We start from the raw sequence: 23,431 nt of genomic DNA, 5'->3' as shown, positions 1-23,431 counted from the left end.
GGGGAGGTGAGGCTACAGAGGGGGCGCGCGAACAAAATGCTGAGTTTTGCGGTGTTTCGTGAACGAATCGTTCGCGAAAGTCATTGATTCAATGATTCATTATAAATACAGCCAATTGCTTAGTTACTGAATTAACAAATTACTCGATGACTCCCGCATTAAGATAGTGACTTACCGCCACCTACTGGCGGTTTTAGTATTTAAAAGAATCACTTTTCACTTTTTTTATCATCATTGCATATTAATCTATTGAATTTTTTTTTTTAAACATTAATATTCTATTTATAAAGATAAAAAATGCATTGGAAAGTCAATTTAGTGGGCAAATATTGTCCTTTAATGGAAAAGGTGCAGTCTAAATGGAAGAGGGGGGGTATGCCTAAGCTAAACATTAATATTCTATTTATAAAGATAAAAAATGCATTGGAAAGTCAATTTAGGGGGCAAATATTGTCCTTTAATGGAAAAGGTGCAGTCTAAGTGGAAGAGAGGGGGTAGGCCTAAGCAGAAATGCCTCAGGGGGTACTCCACTCTAAAAAGTCTGGGAACCACTGATGTAGAACATTCTGTCCTGTGCAACAAGTGATTTATTTTATATTTTCAGGTACAGCGGTTAGTTTGAAATAAACGTTTGTTTAACAGTGGAAATTGAGTCTCACATTATTTAAACAAAATTCAAAACATTAATGGTGAACATTTTCGACTTTATAAAATGATTCTCTCAAGTCTTGGCGATCGGCCCCTATTACACAATAAAGAAAGTAAGACATCTTTTTCTTATACATAGTTTAGTAGCCTACTATTCTTTTTGGCAGAATTGATCATTAATCAACTTAATTATTTCCTGGATTTTGTATCACCATAGTCCCTACATGTATGTACATGCAGGAAATGGGATTCAAATCGAAAACATTTTTCCCCATTTTGTGTCCCCCCCACTTCTCAAACCAAAGTTACACCCTTGACGGTACTTAAACTGAGCAGATTATAAAATCAAACAACTAGTGATCAGTAAGGGCAAGACAGCCCTCTAGTGGACTTCCTTCCAGTTCTTTCAACATAAACTTGCAGTCTAAATATAATAATAAATTTGTGCTGTAAATTCTCATGCAATAAATTAATTAAATAAAATGAACTGTAATACATAACTCAAGCAATTAAAATAAATATTATTTGATTTAATTTTAACAGTTCCATAAATTGTATTGCAACTCCCCTATAGTTACACCCTAGAACTCCTTTTTAAACCTTCTGCTTAGTTGTTTTCTAGATTGAATTCCTATTTTGTATGCAAAATCATATCTGAGATTCGTGGAATTGCCTTTCCAACAATTATTTGCCTTCTAAGTAACCATCACCATCTCCAACCCTAGGCACAGCCATGCTATAAAACATACAGAATTTTTTTAGCATTTCTCAAAAATGTAATGCATTAAGTTTGTATAAATATAACTGCATTGTAGAGCTGTGCAACATATCGAAATTATCGAAATATTGCAAATGTACATATCGCAATATGCATATTGCTACGGCTTGCAATATTTGGGGCCATGAACAAAAGACAAAGAGAAAATCACTCACTGCTCTTACCTAAATAACTTTTGTAGCTTAAATAAGAATCAGTGCATATTGAATTCATAGAGTAAATACTAAGCAGTGTTGTATTTTTCCTTTTTATTATTCAGTTCCTAAACTCATGTTAAAATGATTACACTAATGTTAAAATGACATTTTTATGTAATGCTAGAGTAAAACACTACCGTTCACTTTCAGAAGTTGTTGTAGGGGTGCTTTCTTCTCACAAAAAGTGAAACATGTATGTTAGTTATATTAGAATGAGCTTTATTCACCACTTAAGTGTGCGCAAACACAAGGAATTTGTTGTGGTTTTACAGGAGCTCTTGATACATAACATACATATGTAACCCCTCTCTCCCGGGTCACCGCCACACCTCGTTCTTGTTCCGGTCTCGAACCCGGGTCTCCAGCATGGGAGGCGGACGCACTAACAAGGAGGCTAAAGACTGCAGCCTTTAGCGTTACACATACATACAAATAACCATATATATGTGACACAAGATAGTTATAGAAGTTTACAGAACTGACTCAGCAACAGCTGAGTAAAACGGTTTCATCTGAGCATGTGGCACTTTAAGCATTATCGTATCGCATATCGCATTATTTAATGAGTTATCGAATATTGCATATTTCTTCAATATCGCACAGCCCTACTGCACTGTATATAAAAACAAACAAAAAAAAACACTAAGAACTTACCGTTCAGCTTGTTGTGGCTCAGGACCAGTTGGGTTATGTTGGACAAGGTGACTACAAAACAAAAATAATGACACGTTTAACTTAGTTGATGATGCCACTGCATGATGGCGTCAACGTGATGACGCCACTAATCTTCTACAGCAATCATACTGTAAATAGAAACAACTTACTATGACAGCCATTTAGTTACAGTGTAAACTAATAAGATTCATACACACTCTTTAATTAACATTAACACAACATTAAACTTGTATAGTAACTCACATAGTCCAGGAATATCCAGTAGGTTTGATATTCCTCTGTCACACATGTCCACCTCCGGTATATTCTTCTCCCGACTCTCCTCCACTATCTTCTTCAGTGACTTCGACATTTTCTGCAAGAAAATATTAGCTAATGAAAGACCTGAATCAAGCAGAGAATCTTACGAAGAGAGTTTTGCCTCAAATAGCGGGTCAAATCTAGTCATTACAATCATATAAAGAACTCACTCAGTATTTACCTAACTGTACGGAAAATACGCAAACATGCAGGGAAAACAGAAAACAAATATCCAAGCCCTCCGGGCAGTAAAAACAGATATTTTTGAAACAGGACACTCGCTCGCACCCAACAGGAAGTTGATTGTATGTCTGTAAAACTCTCGCATTCCTTCCATAAAAGGGTATTTCCGGGGTCCGGAAAAGGAAAAGAATGTCAGGCAGAACTCTGTTGCGTTGTCCAATCAGCTGCGGAATCGTTGAAAAAAGGCACATATATATCCAATCAGAACGAGCGCCGCTCCATCGGTGTGTATCCTTCGACCAATCAATGAAAATGTACAAGAGACGTGTGGAAAAGCATTCTTGATTGTATGTCTGTAAAACTCTCGCATTCCTTCCATAAAAGGGTATTTCCGGGGTCCGGAAAAGGAAAAGAATGTCAGGCAGAACTCTGTTGCGTTGTCCAATCAGCTGCGGAATCGTTGAAAAAAGGCACATATATATCCAATCAGAACGGCGCCGCTCCATCGGTGTGTATCCTTCGACCAATCAATGAAAATGTACAAGAGACGTGTGTAAAAGCATTCTGCCAACAAGCCTTCGTTATTTCTTAGCTATTAACCTGTTTGATTAGAACAATAATATACGTACAATATTATAGGAAATTGTATAACGTTAGGCATATCTGAAGACACTGACACTGAACGATTCTGTGATATAAGTTCTTCAATGAGTCATAGTCGTTTTATTTTAATCTTATATTATTTTAATATAGGACCCAGAAGTTTTCAATTAGACTTTATTTAGTTCTTTCCTTTGGATTCTAAATAGGCCTATTACGCACCCCTGTCATGAAACTAAAATCCTTGCCCCGTATTTTTCAGTTTTATAAATGTTTTTTTTTTCTTCATGATAAAATGACCACTAAAGTTAGTAGGCTACAGTTCAAAAAAGTTTACATATAAATCACATTGTGCTTAGTCTTGCAGCCTGTTACAAACAAAATTAATTTCTTGTCAACCATATTTGTTTGTTACATCTAATATTTCATAATTATTATAAATAAAATTAATGTTATAAAATGGTAAATCTCACAAAAACCTGTCATGAACATATCCAAGCATATTGTACCCCCAAGTTAAATGTAAATATATATCATTTTTATGGCCAGTATAATGACAATTACTAAAATAACTAAAACTAAAACCAAAATAATAAAAACTATATAGACATTAAAAAATATATAAATAATAAAAATGGCAACACACAACAAAATTACAAAATACAAATACTTTAACTAAAATTCAAATGAATACGGAAATTACAAAAATGAAAACGAATTCAAAATATTAAACACAAATACTGGTATGTCCATTATACTAGAATAGCATTGGCTTTTATGCATCTGGACATTTTACTTATTATTTTACTTTTTTTTTATTTGTTTTAATTATATGCATTAACATAAATGAAGCCCCTTACAACAAATGCTATCACCATCCAACATACTTGTATACATACTTAACTATAAATTTATTTATTCATCCATTGTCCATCCAATACTGTCTGAATAATGTGACATTAGGGAATCCAGCAGCAGGTGTGGACAGCTGTTGTCTACCGCCCAGATCCCCAGCTATTACCTACCTTCCAAGGAAGACACATTGTTTAGACGTCTGCACAAGGTGAAAGAGTGACAAGAGTCTTCTATGTCTCCTCCTTCTGGCATGGGGCAGAAGTACGGCGACACTTCTCTCTTCTCTTGGGTTCGTCCCAGGTTGGACCATCCACAGACTGGATCTTGGTTCGTCTCTCTCTGACTGTGTCTGGTTCTTGTAGGGTTGATCATTTCTATGGGGGACTGTAAAACAGTGGCTCTATTTATAGGCTTGATTATATTTGGTGAGTGGCAACAGATGCTTCAGCATGGTTGAACTTTGCTTTGCAGAGCGGGAGTTCTGGATTCCAGGGCCAAGGCTTGTTTATGTTGTAAAATATTTAACCAACACCCTCGGCCAGAAGCCAACGGAGAACCGATACAGACAGACATGGCAGGAGGTGTGTATTTTATTAGAATCTACATTAAGGAGCTATAAGTATACGTACACTCGGCCATAAAGAGCACTGAGGTGGGAATGTGTGTATGTTCTGCTGTTTGATTTATGAGGTGTTCTCAAATTATGTGCCAGGAGTAGAGTAGCCTAGACCACCAGCATATTCCTGAATATGAGCTTTAGTTTTGTCTGGAATGAATGTGGATTTTATGGCTTGTCAACTGTTAGATTTATTGAGAACTAGAGAACATTAAATGTTCCTGAAAATTAATATATATTAATTTTATGTTAATTTACACTATTGAATATCAGTATTTACACCTGAATATGTCATTTTGTTACCATAATGGATTGTTACCATCAAAATATCACATTTGTTATCATATTTAAAAAAAAAATTACAATAAGTAAAACCAGTTATAAAATGGTCAACAATATGCCCAAATCAGGGTTATAGTTATAGTTAAAGCTGCAGTCCGTAACTTTTTTGTGTTCAAAATTTACAAAATTTATATAATAAGCGAGTACACCATTAATCCATTTTCCAAACTGTGTTTTTGGCTTGTCCTGAATCACTACGGTACACCTATAATAAGTGTTTATATTCGGACTATTTAGACTGGTTCGGGTAGGTACCGCTGCGGAGTAGCCCAGTACCTGCGTGATTCGCCATAGACATAAACAGAGAGAAGTAGCTCCGGCTACGATGTTCTTCCGCAAGACACACGCAGTTCTGTTTATTAACCGCTACAGCGCCAAAAGTTACGGACTGCAGCTTTAACTAAAACTGAAGCTAAAATTAAAACCCACTAAACATTTTCATTATTTGAAATAAAATAAATGTCAACTGAAATAAAATAAAATCTTTAAAAAACGTTTTAGTTTAGTTAGTTGCCAAGACAACATTTATCATTTTAATTTAGTTGAACTTGATAACTAATAACTAAAACTAAAACTGAAAAAAAAAAACATTAATAATAATAAAAACTACATAGACATAGATAAAAAAAAAAACTACTAAAATGACAAAAACACACAAAATTATTAAAACTCTAAATAAAATTAAAATGAAAACAGTAATTATAATAGTACAAACTGATTCAAAATATAAATAAAAACTATAATAGTATCTCAGCCATACTAAAATAACACTGGTCCAAACATTTCACCTTAAAAATCAAGTTAAAATCAGTTTTTGCATTAAGAAAATTACACCTATTTTTAATATTTGAAGGATTTTTAAATAATTAACACACACACACATACACATGTATATATATATATATATATATATATATATATGTGTGTGTGTGTGTATGTATGTATATATATATGTATATATATATATTTATATTTGTGTATGTATATATATATATATATATATATATATATATGTGTGTGTATGTGTGTATATATATATATCCCTCTCTGCATGGGTAATGATTGTCTCCCAAGGCTCTTTTCTGAGGCACTGTTTCCGAGGTCAACACATTTTTATTACACAGAGCTTCAGCCTGTTAAGTTATGGAAAAACAATTATAAAATGATTGTGAAAATCGTGAGAAAGACCTTAATACAGATGGTAATGTCTCAAATCTCTGTTTTTCTGTTGATCAGACTGCTGGGCCTCTTTTCCAAGACTTTCGTTGACTTAAATGGGAGCAGTTTGCTGAGTTTAGAAGAAAAAAAAAAGAAATATTACATGGAATGTTTGTTTGCTTTATATAGAAGCATCGCATGAAAAAAAGCTAAAGTCTGTCTCCCTCTACAGAGCAGATAGACCCATTAGCAGTGTCTGTATCTGCTGCGCACTGCTTTTATCTCTCTCCAAATTCACCATCTCTTCATTGTCACTCATAGCCTCTCTCTGTGTTGGGTGTGTAAAGTATAACATATCTGGCTTTGAGATGTCAGAGTGGGTGGTTTGGATGAAGTCCAGAGTAAAGTGCGGAGCTGAGGATATCAGACAGTGAAAACATATTAAGCACTTAAAAAAAAATGTCCAAACATTCACAGCTTTTGAAATGAGTGTAAATATGTAAATTGATTTGTGTAGTGGACACTCTGTTAGAGACACACACACTTCAAGAGACATATTTCCATAGAAAAATCACAAACGCACGCAGTTCTGTTTATTAACCGCTACAGCGCCAAAAGTTACGGACTGCAGCTTTAACTAAAACTGAAGCTAAAATTAAAACCCACTAAACATTTTCATTATTTGAAATAAAATAAATGTCAACTGAAATAAAATAAAATCTTTAAAAAACGTTTTAGTTTAGTTAGTTGCCAAGACAACATTTATCATTTTAATTTAGTTGAACTTGATAACTAATAACTAAAACTAAAACTGAAAAAAAAAAAACATTAATAATAATAAAAACTACATAGACATAGATAAAAAAAAAAACTACTAAAATGACAAAAACACACAAAATTATTAAAACTCTAAATAAAATTAAAATGAAAACAGTAATTATAATAGTACAAACTGATTCAAAATATAAATAAAAACTATAATAGTATCTCAGCCATACTAAAATAACACTGGTCCAAACATTTCACCTTAAAAATCAAGTTAAAATCAGTTTTTGCATTAAGAAAATTACACCTATTTTTAATATTTGAAGGATTTTTGTCTTAGTTGTTGTTTTTTTTGGTAAAATTATTTTATGACTGTCTCTCAAACATAACATAATTGAACAAGAACTTCATGAAACATCTTTATTTTCCAAAAAGGCATCAAAAATACATACATAAATCCATTCTTTAAACAATTATCTACAAATGATGGTTCATATTACATTATTTATGTGACATGATTGCTAAGTATGTTCACAAGTTTCTGTGTGCATGCCTATGTGTGAATATTTATTTTTTAATTTCTTCTCAGCTGCTCCAGGTGAGTCTGAGCCCAGATGGAAGAACGGCAGACTGGGCTGAGAACTTCACAAACACAAGGTTTGAAGAAGCTCTGAACGGGGCGATATTTGTTTCCTCAAAAAAAGCAAAGAATAATTACATATCCACATATAATTTAAGTATAAACACACTACTGTTTAAAAGTTTGTGATCGGTAAGATTGTTTAAAAAAGGTTTTTTGAAAGGAATCTCACCAAAGCTGCATTTATTTGATCAAATATACAGTAGAATATTGTGAAATATTATTGCAATTTAAAATAACTATTTGCTATTTGAATATATTTTAAATCAAAGCTGAATTTTCAGCATCATTACTCCAGTCTATATCAGCAGAAAGAAACATTCGAAAGCTACATCATCATCATCATAATCAGGTACTAGCACAGCAGTATAACACCATACTACTTTTGTAGACTTCTGTATGTATGAAATATTCGGATTACCTGCATTTGCCCACATGTGCAGCAACAGAGCATACTGCACTGGGTACTATATCCCATAATGCAATGCACTCACCTTGACACCTAATTACCAATGCGACAAATAAAGCTCAAGTAATATCAGCTATGATTTTCTGAACAAATGCTAGTATATTTTTCTACATAAAACGGGAGTTATTATTTTTTATTTAACTGTATTTAAGACAAGACAACTGGACAGCTTGCTGGATTAAACATGAATGTAATTAGGTCATGTCAATGTTATTTTAGTATTATTTATATGCTATTAAACTATTTATTAATATTTTGAATAAGATTTTATTTTTATTTGATTTTTATTTAAGGTTTTAAGGAATTATAGGTTTACAATTCAAGTGTGTATTTTTAAATATTATAAATAAAATGTAAACTAAAAATATTTATTAAATATTATATAAATGTTTATTAAATAAAATATAGATTTTAAAAATTTCTAAAAAATCTACTTAGCTTTATATTTACTTCAGTTTTAGTATTTTAAGTTATTGATTTTAGTAATTTTATTAACTTATTTTATTTCCGTTATTTACTAAGGCAACATTTCTAATTTTCATATGTTTTAAATTTAAGTTTTTCATCTAAAATTAATGTTTTAGTTTATTTCAGCAGTCCAAAAAAAATGTCAATAGTTTTACTTAATAACAACACTGGATCATATTTAAGTGACAATGTAGCCTACTACTGTTTAATGATTTTTTTTTAAAAATGAAGTATTTATAAATAAAAGTATTTAGTGTATATTGCACAGTTGGTTGGTAGTATATAGTCTGCTAGTATTTTAATCTGATCAGATTCTAATGTTATGTACACAGTGTTTTGTCCTGTCATCCAATGTACTTATGATACATTTAGGATTCTTTCATTCTGTAGGTATTTTCGTGTTTATTCCTTCACATTGCTGTTGATCTGGTAGCATTTCTATTGTGTTTGTTTCATGCTTCATGTTTATACTCACCTCAAGATAGTCATAGCTGCAGGAAGGATGATTTTCCACATCAAAACTGGGGAAGAACAGAGAGATGGCGCTGTTCTGAGGGGCCTGCAGTACGATGTTGCATTCAAGATTATGAGGATATATGTCAGGCCAGCCTGGGCTCTTAAGATAACCGTATTCCTGTTCATACACCCTGCTGCAACCTGCAGATACATAACGTGCAGACATATACACACACTGACAATATAATCACACCGAGACAAGTAAAACACTAGTAATCACAGGGAAAGGACTCACCTGCCACCTGATATGTGAGGCTGAATCCATTGCCAGTCATGAAGGCTTCTGATTTGAAGGTGATGTGCATGGTGCGGCCATAACTGTAGAACATGTGAGTCTATGCCACAGAACTTATGAGCCTGTCCATAATTTCCCTGAGAGACAAAACAAAAAATGTAAAGACATTGTGCTGCCAATTAAATACAACATAAAAGTGAAGACAGGAAACTTCAATAAACTTGAAAATGTTAGTGTATGATAAATGGCAATGATAAAAGAAAACTATGTTTTAAATAAAATTAAATAGTAAATATAAAATTAGTAATATAAAAAAACAAGTATTAATAATATTACTTTTTTACAATATTTTAAATACATTTTTGAGATCAACTGACATATACAATAAGGTCAAGAGATAATGCTTACTACTGTTTGAAATGTTTATTTGTTATTTAAAGAAAAACATAATAGGCAGTATTAATTAACTAATTTAATACTGAACAGATTTTACTGTTATGTAAACAGTGCTTTGTTCTGCAATCCAGTGTAATCTTGGGATAATTAGGATTGAAACGGTTAAAGCCTATGTCCATAATTGAATCAGATATATCTGAAAACAGCATTTTCGTCTCAAAACGCTCTCCATCCACACTAGCGTTTTCCAAAAGTTGCTCATCCATGCCGACACATAACATACTCTAGTTTTCACATAACATCTTACAACACATAAACAGAATTTTCAAATTTATCCACTTGGGAAAGCATCTTCAAAAAGCTCCTATTTCAATGGACAAACTCATTGCCTCATTGTGAACGGAAGGACAAAACTAAATAAAAAGATGAGGATGTGGCCTAAGAAAATGATCTGATATTGTGACCTGAGAGATTCTAGATTGTTTTAGTTATTTAGTGAGGCTGTGTTTCGGGCGACTGGCTCTCACCACAGGGAAGTCCTTAAACTCCAGGAAATTGCTGGCGCAGCTCTGGCTGGAGTCCAGGTGAAATTGCTGAACAGACACTTTCACCACCTCCTGAGAAGGAGCATCCAGCACCCAGCGGCAAGAGGTGAACGGCGGGTAGGCGTTGGGGTAATATGGGGATGTGATGGTCTGAGATGATGCTGTGGCATTGAATGCTCCTCCACAAAGACCTAAAGTGTGAAAAAACATTTTTGCATGACTGATTCAACATGAAATGACCTGCCATTGGGACAAAAAGTTAAATCTTACTGTCCACTGTGCTGTAGGTGGCATTGAAGCCATGGCGTTGAACGGTGCCGTCCGAGATGAAGTGCATGGTCAGGAAGTTACTGGCCGATACGAAGGGGGCGGGTACTACATCTCCACAGAATGTGCCAACCAGTGGATAATTAGCACTGTCACCATCATAGATCTACAGAAGGGTAAGATGCAAGTATAAATATATAGTGTGTTGGAAATTATGCTGCATTATAATTTATGTTATGTTATGTGTGACAGCTTTTACCTTGACATAATCGTATCTGCAGAGGGATCCAGTGGGGCCCTCGAGCTCAAAGTATGTGAATGTGAGGTTAATGCCTTTATTCCATATGTGGCTCGTACTGGCCATTCATGTCAATATCAGGAGAACCAAACATTCCAGTGGGGGAAGACAGGTAGCCACCACAGCCCTGCTGTGTATTAAATATGTATAAATATGTATGTATGAATTATATATATGATGTAGATTTACATTCACAAAAATAAATAAATATAAGTTAATATTAATATAAGAAAGTAAAAAATAATATAATATTACATATAATATAATATAAATATTTTATTATATTTACAAACATAAATTGAAGTTAATATTATATTAAGTTAATAAAATTTTGATTACACTTAAAATGAAGTTAATTTTATAATAATAAAGTTAATATATAGTTTTAAATAAAAATGAATTAGTGTAAATGCAATAATGTATTGTCAAATTTCATTCAATAAATGAATTAAATGTATATAACTGTTAATGTAAATTCTAACCAGCCACAAAAATACTACGTTTATTTGCATATCAATTGTAGGACACAACAAAAGAATTAGGGGTACTTTATTGGCTCTTTCACAGCACTAGCCAATAAAGACTTCTGTCAGGATGAGGGAACAGACTCTGAGGTCTGAATGAGTTGTGTTGTTCTCAAAGAACAACAGTGGTGGTTGTAGGATGGGGCGGTTCACTCAACACCCCCAAAGACGAGCTACAAAAGTGTTTACAACTTCTCCTTCAAGAGCCTGGTCATCCTGGAGTGACTGGTGCATCAGACACTTTTAAGCACAAAGCTGTTACAAAGAACACCTTGTATGACCCCTGAACACTTTGTTCAGTGCTCAATGAGATCTTTGTCTTTGTGATTCACTATGAAATCATCCACACATTCTTCACACTATTCCAAGATGAGAACCATAAAGGAACAAGGTCAAAGTATCACACATCTTGATCTGTGAGCAACATGACAGTTACAGTCTTTTGAATCAGATGATTAAAAAAAAAAAAAAAAAGGGATTTTCACTGCATTATTATAGAAGAATCATTTTTGGTTCCCCAAAGTAGCTTTCGGTAAATAGTTCTTAAAGGAACCATTTAAAATTCTAATTCTTCAAAATAACTCTTTTCCCACTATAAAGAACCTTTTGTGGAATGGAAAGGTTCCATAGATGTCAAAGTTTCTTCATGGAACCAAACATGCCAATAAGGAACCTTTATTATTAAGAGTGTAGGATGCTGCCTATCTAGGTAGTAGATAGCAAGGAGGCTCATTACGTTTTGTAACAGAGCTAAAATAGGTCGAGGAGGCTTCCAGACTGAAAGAGTTGAACCTATTGGACAGGGAAAAATACATCCAGTTGATGATCAATATGGAAAAGTTGCAGAACAATCTAGTATCTCAGAAAGTGATCCCACTAATCGGAGAGGGGGGGATCCCTGAAAGAAAGCCTCTAGGGACAGATTACGGGTTAAGGGTGTCCTGTCTGGCATCAATACAGGATCTCAGTGGGGTTTTTCTCTCTGAGCATCTGTCTCTCTGGTGGAACATAGCGGGCATGATGAATGCCTAGCAGGATTTGAGCTGTAAAGATTTTTACTTTTATTGCTGTTCTAATTCGGAACCAGAGATCTGTGCCGACCAAAGGGAATGTGGGTGAGGATGAGGGTCTGAAAGTTAAGAATTTGTAGAACATGAGACTTAGAAATCGATTTTTATATGGTCTTAATGTCAAAACCTGCCCCAAGACATTTTCTTGATCATGTATAGGCATTCATTAAGGTTTTCTAGACAATTTTCCACCTGCTGTCTGATCCTTAGAATGTGAATTGTAAATTTGTGAATTGGGACCAAGTTTTAAGTTCTGAAACTTACAAAATGTTTTAATTGTATCTATGACAATATGTTTTCAGAACCTAAATAAAACAATTCCTAATGATATGACTACTTCAAATCACTAGAATTGGATCAAACACACTTCGATGACACGGTTGTCACGAACATATATGTGGTATGTGCAGTTGATGTTGTGATGGTAGTTGGTGATAGAATGAGATGGACTGCTGATTGATCCAGAAGTACCATCAAACGTGCCACCGCAGGCTGTTAAAAACACATAAACACACATATATCGATATATGTACAGTACCATATACACAGTAATCATAAAAACCAACATGTAGGGATGAAATTCATAGGAACAGCCCTAAATGTCTTGTTCATGTGCTTGAGGGTGACAGCTTTTCTTTGAGAAATTTGGGCTGTCTTCCCATACAGCACCAAGTCAAAGAACACTTGACTGTGCATTTCTATTGTGTACCATTTACAGTGAATGAGTTTGTTTGTGGAAGTAACAGTGGAATCTGCATTGGAATTCTCTTGCATATTTGCATATTCTCCCAAATCCCCTCATATTGTTTGAAAAGTGCAGCGTCCTCTCATTCCAGTCATTCTGCTCATTCCACATTTGTGGGCTCAGTGAATTAGATCAACATTACTGCCATGATAAACAACCCAAATTTACTCTAGCACACACTTACATCCAAGCTACACCCCCTACACACCTCCATCTAAACCATATCCTTTATCAGTGTTCAAATGAATGAATTATTATTGTATTCTACTGATTGTCATTTTTTGCACTGATTGTCAGTACAGTATATAGAGAACCAAACAGTATTGCATTAAATGTACAGTTTGTTTTGTGGTTGAGGCTTACGTATGGTTCTGTATTCTGCCAGGAAGCCATTGTCATGGATGATAGAATCAGAGTAGAAGTTGATGAGCATTGGAGAGAGAGAGAGAGAGAGAGAGAGAGAGAGAGGGCAGAGCCCCAAGAAGAGAGAGGCAGCAAAGAAAAGAGAGAGCAAAGAAAAAGAGGTAGCAAAGGAAAGAGCAAGAGCAACAGTTGCAATCTTCTTTTATCCCTTCCTTGACCATGTGACTAAAAACCAAATGTGAGACATGCAAACTGACCAATTAGCAGATTACAACTTCACCCACTGTGCAAAAGGTGTGACAATTAGAAGACCCCCGATATATACACATGTTGGCCTACAGGCCGTGATCGATATCAGCACTTCTGTGCCTTCAGGAATGCCAAATGGCCCTTTTGATTCTCAAGATAGGTTTGGGACAGGAAAGCAGAAGTCTTTGCTCATTTTTGACCCTACAGACACATGTGGAGTGTGCTAGAGAAGATGGAAAGGCATGATTATTCACCTTACAGAACTGCTGTTATCCTCGGAGTTATTTTTAGATTTCTTATGTCAAGATGTATTAATTAAATTAGTGATTTTTGAGGAAGTGCATACCCTCTAATTGGAAAGTTTTAAAAGTAAGCACAACCACGGTCTGATCTCCTGCATCAATAATGTAATTACAGTTGGAGCCTCCCGGGTAGTGGTCTGGGTAGTTTGGAGATACGACACGGCCAGTTGAGGCTGTGAAATTGGCCCCACAACCTAAAAGATGATGTGAAATAGATCCATTGCATTATTTGAATTATTTGTCAGGGGAAGAAAACCTGTCATACACCCTTATAATACATACGAGTGTAGAATGCAGCAGAGAAGCCTTTGCCAGGTGATCTGAGGACTGGAAACTAGCTGTAATAATATTTCGGGGTGCAATGACAGCAGCAGGGGCTGTAGTGCCACAACCAGTGGCCAAGAGATTCTTATCATTCTGTACGTTGTCAGACCACACCTGTCAGGTAAATATAGACAGAATATGGAAAATGAATAACCAGATCCCAAAAAAAACAACATCAGGGAAGGTTTCTTTTTAAATGGTCATCTGTTTACCTTGATGTAACTGTTTTGACACTGTCCACTCGAGTCTGGGATCTGGAAGTCACTGGCAAAGCCCATCTCTAGATGGTTTCCATCATGGGCGATGATGGTCCAGGAACATTCAGTATTGGCTGGGAAATTCTGAGGATAATTGGGAGATTTGATGGTGCCTGTATCAGCATGGATAATTCCTACACATCCTGAAGAAGCTAAAGAAATTTCAGGAAAAAAAAGAAAGTAATTCAATATGTGAAATGTCTACAGAAAGTAGACAATGAGATATCTTTTTTTTTTATACCTGATGAGTCCGTTGACCAGGTGGCAGTAAATCCTCCTCTGGACACCGTATGATCAGCAAGGAACAATACAACTAACTTGTTGGAGCCTGATTGGATAGTTCCTGGAGAGTTGTGGCCACAGTATTGACCAATAACTGGGGATCCTGGTGAGGCTCCATTGAAGACTGTTACAGAGTCCCAGGTGCACTGGCTGTGTTCCTCCATTTCAAAGTATGTAAAAGTGAGCTAGAATATACGGCAATTATGTGATGTTAATGATGAACTTCATTGTTAAGGTTTGAAGAAAACAGTAAAAAAACAGCAGACCCAAGAAGAAGTCTTGACTTACAATGATAGTGTGGCCCACCGGAGCCTCGAGAAGCCAAGTACAGCGGCTTGGGCTGGGGTAGTTATTAGGATATCCAGGGCTAGAGATGGCACCTCCCTCTCCACTTTGTGACCCTCCACATTCTGAGGAAAGTCATAGTCAGTTGAGCTCATGCGGGATTTTAAAGAGCAGAGATCCAGCTCTCTAAGTGTCACTGATTGAAAAATGGTACCTGAAAAGTAATATGTGGCTTTGAAGCCCAGATCAACCACAGCCTCATTGGACAGGAAGTGAACCCAGAGTTCAGGGGTGGACACTACTATGGGGACTGTAGGAGGGGACTGACCACATAAACGACCCAAGAGCTCTCCATTCATATCTCCTGTATACAAAGTACAGATAAAACATGCCATATAACAGCTTTAAAATAGAGTCAAAGTAAATGGTGCATTGGATGGTGTACATAATGTTATTTCTCTTTTACTGCATTTGGAAAATCTTACCCAGTCAGAACTCCAAGCAGTCCCACTCACAAGTTTGGTGATGCTCTAGATGGAGCTCATCTATAATAACCACAATGGAAGAATTAATATGATGTGGGTTGTGGATTAACCATTCACAGTTCAGGTTGTTGCTGTAGTTTCCATTGCCAAAGTCAGGCGAGGTGAAGTTTCCAGGTTCACTGAGTATCCCACCACACACTACCAAAAAGACAAAGATTCACCAATCAAATCAGGATCCAAAAACAAACAAACAAAAAGCATATACTAAAGTTCTTCTCTCTCACCTGCAGCCTCCTCTGAAGAGTAATCTGCCGTGAATCCACCATTAGACACAGATGAATCAGTGCTGAAAATTACAAGCATAGTATTCCCGGAAGATTTCAACTGGGTACCAGCAGGGACTGTCCCACATAACCGACCCAAATGTGGGGCACTGGGTGTCAGACCATTTATGACCTACCAACCCAAGAATCAAAACAGCAAAGTAGTGTTAAAGCACTGAATTGAACAATATTCAGAGAAAGCAATACATAGCTTGAATGCTGGGTTAATACAGAATGTCCAACTTTTTGACATCTCTAAAAAATACAGATGACTTCACCTCCACATAGTCAAACATACAGGTGCCGTGCTCCTCCAGCCTCAGGTCATTGATCGTAAGAGTGACCCTACGACCCGGAGGAACAGTGATTCTCCAGCGGCATACTCGGCTGTGGGGGTACAGATTGGGGTAGTTGGGAGATGATATCGTCCCGAATGGTGCGTTCAGATCCCCTCCACACTCTATAAGAGCAACAATAGCTTATCACCAGTTACCGATGGAACTGCTCAATAACCAACAGCACAACTATGTAGGTATAAATGTTTTTATCCAAAACAATTAGTCATGAGCTTTACCCACTGGACTATATGACCCTAACTGGACACTGTAAGGATTTAAACACACTTGCCTTCAACGCTGGCTTCAAAGGATAAACTAAACCCTGCAGCATTCCCGCTGCCATCACTGACAAACTTTACATAGGCAAAACTTTCTCCAGTGTCCAGGGGAGCAGGAAGGCTGTTCCACAGTGTTTCTCCAGCAAGCGACCTGATGAGAAAGTAAAGCTTAGTTTACTATCCTCAACAATCAGAAAGACTCAACTCGCTTTTGTGTAAGAAGAACCCAAACCTGAAGCATTGTATTCTCGTATCTCCACATAGTCATTGTTACAATTGGAAGAGCTCTGCAGGTCAAGGGTGGTATAGGTGAGGGTCAGGTAGTGTCCAGTGGGACCTTCCAGGTACCATTCACAGTTAGAGTTGTCTGGATAATTTGAGTCTGGATAAAAGGGGCTTCTAATGATACCACTCTGGCCAATGAGGGTACCTCCACATGTAGCTAAGAAGGGAAAGAATACTCTTTAAACCATTGAAACATTGAGTTTGGTTGGAATGGAATGGTTGGAAAAATGGTTGGAATGTCATGGGGATTCAAAGTGGATTACCAATGGAGTACTTGGCTTTAAAACCAATATGTGTGATGCTGCCGTCAGTTCGGAATCGTATATACATAGTGGTGCCGGATGAATGCTGTGTAGATGGACGGGTGTTGCCACAAAGTCTTCCCATCAAAGTAGCATCTGATGTGGGACCATCACAGACCTCGATGTAGTCATACATACATCTAGGAGAGAAGATTGTGATTATGGTCAAACAGTTACATGTACCAAAAGTTAGCAATTTGATTGTTCAAAATATATTAAACATACCCGGTATGAGCCTCAATGTAGAAATCACCTTCAAAGTCAAGTTGTACAGTCTCCCCATTGGGAACAGTGATTATCCATACACAGTCGATATTTTGGGGGTAGTTTGATGGATAGTTAGGAGACGTGATGTAACCTAGTGGATCTCCATCATTAAGCTCAATGAAACCACCACAAGCTGGAGACAAACATAGATTTACTCTTATTTATTCTTAAACCATTTATTATCAAATGAATCAAAATGACTGGAATATTCTATATTAGTTAAAAGTATTTACCTAAACTGTGGGCCTCAAATACCAGTTTGAAGCCATTCCCCTCATTGGAGCCATCAGAGACAAAATGGGCATAGAGGCTGGTGTCTGTGGTCTGAAATGTGGATGGAGCGCTGTACCCACAGAGACGCCCTGATAGAGTCGGTGAGTTGCCATCAGGTCCGTTCCGTTACTAATACAAAATAATCAATCAATTTAAAGCTTTTCCCTCATATGCAAAAGGACAATTTGCATGATGTACAGGCAACTTCTTCTATAGTCACTCACCTCCAAGTAGTGTACCTGTGCTGCATTGATTGCCATAACCCTGTATTTGGAAAGGACTTTGGAAAGTTACGGACACTCTGAATCCTGGGGTGACCATTACTTGCCAGTTGCAGTTCACTTAGAACCCCTCTGTCTGTATGGAGGAAACCACCGCAACCTGATGGAGAAGGCAAAAGAAAAATAGCTCAAAGTCCAACTATAGATGTATAATATACAGCAAACTTATACCATCATCATGATAAGAATTTGACTCATGGACATGCTGTTCACCTCTGGAAAAGGTGGCATTAAAGCCCCTGCCATTAATGCTGCCATCAGAGGTGAATCGAAGGAACATGGCATCACCAGTAGAGTGCAGAGAGCCAGGCAGCTGCCGCCCACAAACACTTGCAATCAGTGGAGACAAGTTGATGTCACCTTAAAAAAACAAAAAAAAAACAAACAACAACCTTATATTAAGTCGTTAAAGTAAGCCTTTCCCTCCAATCACAGTGTCAGATTTAAACTCAAGCGTTATAGTGCTGCCTGAACTTCTTACTGGGTTGGGCAAAGTCAGGCCGCAGAACTCACCCAGTAGGAAAGCATTGGTGCTCGGACCATCATATATCTAAAGAAGGGAAGCACTGATCTTCATATGCCTGCATTCGCTTATTTTCTGTTAAACCATTATAGCATTTAAAAGTTATGTTTTAAACAAGAGTGCAGACCTTGAGCTTGTCATAATAGCAATTGAAGAGATCCTCAATGTCAATGTCCAGGAACTGAATCTGGATGTGGGAATCTGAGTCCACTGTGACAGTCCAGTGGTAGTCAGCATTGTTTGGGTAGGTGCGTGGGTAAAGAGGGGAGGTTATCTGTCCCGAGCTGCCCGTGATCTCATTTCCATACACTGAGGATTCAGGAAAAGAGTAAAGATATTCTCATTTAAGGTTTTCTAACTTCAGGAGATTTTAACCAGCAAGACTTCTTTGTACAACCATAGCCAAGGTTTTTGGTGCACAGAATGACTATTCAGGCCCAGGAAACCATCATTAACCAACACAATCACCCTGGACTAGAATGGAAATTCAGGCTAGTCTTAGTTGGTATTTACAGCAGGGTCCACATGAAAAAGAAAAGAGTAATCCATTGCTCTGACTACAGTGGGAGAATACTGCTCTAAATCCAGCTCCGCTGACTGAGGAGTCAGAGACAAACTGGATCCAAAGAATGTGGCCCATTATAGAGGTGTAGTTGGAAGGAAGGGAATCACCACAGAAACGACCGTCCAGAGTACCAGTGGAGTGTCCCTCACGAACCTCTAGGTAGTCATTACTGCAGTCTGAACTTTGTTGCAGCTGGAACATTCTGCATCACAAAAAGTACAGCACTGTTTGCTTTGATAAATCCATTACATTTGTGAGATCAATATAACATCCTGATTGGCTTACATGAAAGATAGTTGTAGACGGTTCCCAGGGGAACTAGTGATGGTCCACACACACTCCACATTAGGTGGGTATACATCAGGATAGTTTGGACTGTTAAAAGCACCTGACTCCATATACAGATGTCCCCCACAGCCTGGAAAAACAGGTAACTGAATAGTGTTAAATTGCAACCTAACTTGAGTGAAAAATTCATATGTATTTTGAAACAAATACTGAAATCTAACCTGAGGTTGAGGCCATGTAGGTTGCTCTAAAACCTTTCCTCCCTACTGAAGCATCTGAGATGAAGTTTACCACCAGGGCATTGCTGAATGAAGTGACTGGGTGTGGCAACTCATTCCCACAGTAACGACCTGGAAAAAGGTTACTAGTTACTACTAACCATAACTGCATCAGCATTTTATGAAACATTTAAACTGTCACCTGAACAATAAGTATCCTAACCAAATAAAATGTGATAAAGTGTCAAAAGCTAGATCTAATTTCTGATATATATACACACATATATAGGTGATATCCTATTGCAATCAGAGTATGTCTTTGGCTGTTCCTCAAGGAAGAGATCTTTACCAACAGATGGGGCTTGGTAATTGTCTCCATCCAGAACCTCCACACTATCATGAGAGCAGTTACTATACACCATCTCAACCTCAAAGTCGGTGAAGGACAAAGTCACATGATTAACTGAAAGAAATATAGGACAGTAGAGATCAGAGAATCTGTTAAGATACATTAAAGGCAATACAAGGAAGTAGTTTTGCAAAAAGCCTTGGTTTTGAACTTGAGATTATGGATGCCAAGTATGACCAGCAGACTTACATGGCTCCTGTGCCCGTATGATCCAGCTACAGTTCTGATTGGGTGGGTAAGAGTATGGATAGCGAGGAGATGCAATCTCCCCACCCACATCATCAGCTGTTATAGTGGATCCACATGCTGGAAGTCATAAGAGTAATCAATGAGATTTGAAACAAACCATGACAAAATCATGTGGGCTCACCAATGAAGATTGCACTCACCTTCTGAGAACTGGGCACTGAAGCCTTTATGGTTCTCACTGTGATCAAACCTGAAGCGAACATAGATGACGTTTGTTGTGGACATAATGGGAGAAGGCCTGGATACTCCACAAAATTTACCCAGGAGTGGAGAAGACTCATGTGGACCATCATGGATCTAGAGAGTAGAACATGATTCTTTTGTCCATAAATTGGTCTAAACTGTGATGCATTGGTCTGTAACATCATGAAATCACAAATGTTGCCACCGTGGGCATTAAATCCATTATCCGCACACAGAAAGGTCAGCTACTCACAGCCACGTAATCAAAACCGCACGAGCTGTGACTTTCAACATCCAGATCAGTGAAGTTGAAGAAGACTCAATGCCCTACATCCACTGTGATGACCCAGGAACAGTCAACATTGTCAGAATAGTTGCTAGGATACTGTGGAGAGTGGATCTCTCCACTGGGGGCCGTGACAATCCCTCCACATCCTGAATTTTCAAAGGTAAGATTTTAAGAAGTTCATTAGCAAAGTCTCAAAATAATATAATGGCATAGTATTCAACTACAGATAAAAAAAATCTACAATTGTCAGTTGACTAACCTCCAGGAACCTCTAGCCAGGTTGCGCTGAAGCCTCTGCCACTCACGACGGCATTAGATGTGAATCGAACGGTAACAGCGTTACCTGTGCTGGCCACCTGCAGAGGGTTATTGGGAGGGCGTGTGTTTCAGAGCTGGGCCAATCGTGGGGAGGAGAGGTCAGGCCCTCCATACACCTGGATAAAGGTCAAAGGTGAGGGGATACTTACACACTAGCCTTTTTGAAGACCAAGGTCATTTAAAAATGTCTGAAAGTCACTGCATTAGACAACAAAATATCAAACTACGTGGGTTCAAAAAACAAACAAAAATGGTACTAGAGATTTTCTCAGACCCAACTTGACTGTTTATTGATATCATGACTTTTAACCAACTAGTCCCACAGATTAATATAATTCTATTAGCTATGGACATTTTTTCACAAAGTTTGACTACCAGAAAGTGTCAAAATATCAAATTTGATCAATTTTGAACAGTCAACTGTTTTATATTGTGAAATGTTTTGCATGAAAAGTGTGCTTGTGCTGTCTTTAAGATAAATACCCCTTTCTTTTTAAGACAATCATACATATCTAACTGTTAGGTGTCCAAATATCGCAGATTGTCTCTGTTTTCTCTGTTGTGATGAGCAAGCAAACAAGCCATGTAATAAACCATGGGCCACTAAAATGAATGCCATTTTAAAACAATGTCTGGTTTTGGTCTGACATCTGTGCGGCACAGAAAGTGTATGTTTGTGTGCATGTGAGACTGTCGCTAAGCCCTCTCTCTAAGCTCTGATTTCCAGTTCATTTCTGCCCTATTGGCTCCATTCAGTGCTACAGTGGAGGTCAGCATTCCACATTTCTACACAACAAAACAAACAGCCACAGAATCCAGCCGATGCCAACGGGGTATGAGCAGGCACACACCCATATAAACACACACACACACACACAAAAAATCTCAATGATGGACAAGTGAGTCATTTTAGTGAACAGAATATCACCTAACACTTATTAAAGGTAATAATTCAGAATATAAATCGAGGAATACTTGAACACTACTTACTGGGCAGTATGTACTATATACTGTCTTTAAAAAAAAAAAAAATAGCATGAAGTATGTAACAATAAGCCAACTAGTTTGTTAGATGACGTAAACAGCAATAGGAAAAATCACTTGATATTGTTTCCAGTTCTTTCGTCACACTGGAAACTGAAGGTAGTTGAGTGCACTGCATTGTGGGATACATTATCTCATGTAGTGTTCTCAGGTTGTAAATGCAATAGGGCATATTGAGTGCAGACAGATATTATAACAGATATACAATTTTTTTTGCATACCTCCAGCTTGTCATAGTTGCAGTCAGGATGATACTCCACATCAAACTGAAGGATGGTAATGGAAATGCTACTTCCAGGGCTTGTTTGGATGTGCCAGATACACTCACGGTTTGCTGGGTATTTGTCCGGATATCCTGGGCTGGTAAAAGCACCAGTGGGCCGAATGAGTTCCCCACCACAACCTGCAGGGGGTAACAGTGAGGTACTTTGACTTTTTCTTTGCCTGTTTTTAATCAGGGATCCACATGAAAGTGCACAACAGAAATTCTGATTCAAATATGACAATCTTTTGTATAAATAGAAGGTAACCAAAAGTACTATGGCACATTTTTTTGGACATGGTATTATCATCTTATATCACTACATTATATTTTGTAAGTATGGCATTATACTTTATAACTTTGTTTAATCATGTCAATTCTTGTAAAGTGTATCTGTGTAAATGTGGTCAGGGATGCTGAAGTGGACAGATAGTTGCATTACAGTGTTCAGACAGGAAAAATGTCTCACGTCAAGCTTATCAGAGGAAATATGAAACCATATTGACCCTCACTGCAAGAAAGGCAGTAGCAATAAGACTAAAATGTGGTCAGTGTAATGTGATATTCAAAAAATATCGGTCAGAACGGATTCATTTTCTCCACCCCCACTGTCTTAATCAATAACATCAATCTCAACAACAGCGTCCACAGGTCTGTGAGAGGACAAAGGAAGGGTGGAGCTACTCTTTCATTTTCAAAATGGATCAACTAGCTCGTGGCCATGAAATACATTCATTTTGTTGAATTTATGAATTTCTACAGCATCTGCATTATTTAATCCCTCAATTTCCCTTTTTTTTTTTTTTTTTTACTTTCACTTTGTATAATTAACTGAGGTTAAAACGTTCACCGGCATAACTCTTGTGCAAAGTTTGCACGTTGCAGCCTTCATGGTTTAG

The 23,431-nt window shown here is 37.0% G+C and overlaps 2 protein-coding genes across 6 annotated transcripts in view; both read right to left on the bottom strand.

Moving 5' to 3' along the window:
- LOC107677300 (ras suppressor protein 1-like) overlaps positions 1–4,588 on the bottom strand; it is a 41,317-nt gene extending 36,729 nt beyond the window's left edge. For 3 of the 5 annotated variants that reach the window (XR_001632819.1, XM_016472158.1, XM_016472160.1), the window contains exons 1-3: positions 4,407–4,588; positions 2,542–2,653; positions 2,278–2,328 (exon numbers count right to left, since the gene is read on the bottom strand). Coding sequence is in view for 4 of the 5 variants with exons in the window: in XM_016472158.1 (XP_016327644.1) it covers positions 2,278–2,328; positions 2,542–2,653; positions 4,407–4,424 (181 nt within the window). In the remaining variant the exon portion in view is untranslated. Of the gene's footprint in view, positions 1–2,277; positions 2,329–2,541; positions 2,654–2,768; positions 2,922–4,406 lie in introns of those variants that run through there. The other 2 variants (XM_016472162.1, XM_016472161.1) reach the window with 2 other exon arrangements.
- A 3,033-nt stretch (positions 4,589–7,621) lies between these two features.
- Positions 7,622–23,431, bottom strand: part of LOC107677149 (cubilin-like) — a 32,124-nt gene continuing 16,314 nt past the window's right edge. The window contains 38 exon segments of the mRNA XM_016471934.1: positions 7,622–7,810; positions 9,446–9,582; positions 10,369–10,577; positions 10,657–10,819; positions 10,913–11,009; positions 12,434–12,604; positions 12,911–13,037; positions 14,108–14,125; positions 14,249–14,398; positions 14,487–14,522; positions 14,525–14,642; positions 14,741–14,928; positions 15,027–15,252; positions 15,356–15,477; positions 15,567–15,716; positions 15,838–16,035; positions 16,122–16,293; positions 16,439–16,620; positions 16,788–16,904; positions 16,907–16,927; positions 17,009–17,218; positions 17,325–17,503; positions 17,589–17,784; positions 17,864–17,992; positions 18,128–18,167; positions 18,232–18,284; positions 18,398–18,544; positions 18,602–18,734; positions 18,835–19,016; positions 19,269–19,474; positions 19,558–19,690; positions 19,782–19,910; positions 20,128–20,241; positions 20,377–20,493; positions 20,577–20,733; positions 20,873–21,054; positions 21,168–21,342; positions 22,492–22,673. Coding sequence (XP_016327420.1) covers positions 7,762–7,810; positions 9,446–9,582; positions 10,369–10,577; positions 10,657–10,819; positions 10,913–11,009; positions 12,434–12,604; positions 12,911–13,037; positions 14,108–14,125; positions 14,249–14,398; positions 14,487–14,522; positions 14,525–14,642; positions 14,741–14,928; positions 15,027–15,252; positions 15,356–15,477; positions 15,567–15,716; positions 15,838–16,035; positions 16,122–16,293; positions 16,439–16,620; positions 16,788–16,904; positions 16,907–16,927; positions 17,009–17,218; positions 17,325–17,503; positions 17,589–17,784; positions 17,864–17,992; positions 18,128–18,167; positions 18,232–18,284; positions 18,398–18,544; positions 18,602–18,734; positions 18,835–19,016; positions 19,269–19,474; positions 19,558–19,690; positions 19,782–19,910; positions 20,128–20,241; positions 20,377–20,493; positions 20,577–20,733; positions 20,873–21,054; positions 21,168–21,342; positions 22,492–22,673 — 5,315 coding nt within the window. The 3' untranslated portion in view covers positions 7,622–7,761.

Source organism: Sinocyclocheilus anshuiensis, unplaced genomic scaffold, assembly GCF_001515605.1.
Source record: "Sinocyclocheilus anshuiensis isolate Anshui unplaced genomic scaffold, SAMN03320099.WGS_v1.1 scaffold392, whole genome shotgun sequence".
NCBI lineage: Eukaryota > Metazoa > Chordata > Actinopteri > Cypriniformes > Cyprinidae > Sinocyclocheilus > Sinocyclocheilus anshuiensis.
Note: the sequence above shows the minus strand (reverse complement) of the source record. Positions and strands in the feature narration are given on the sequence as shown.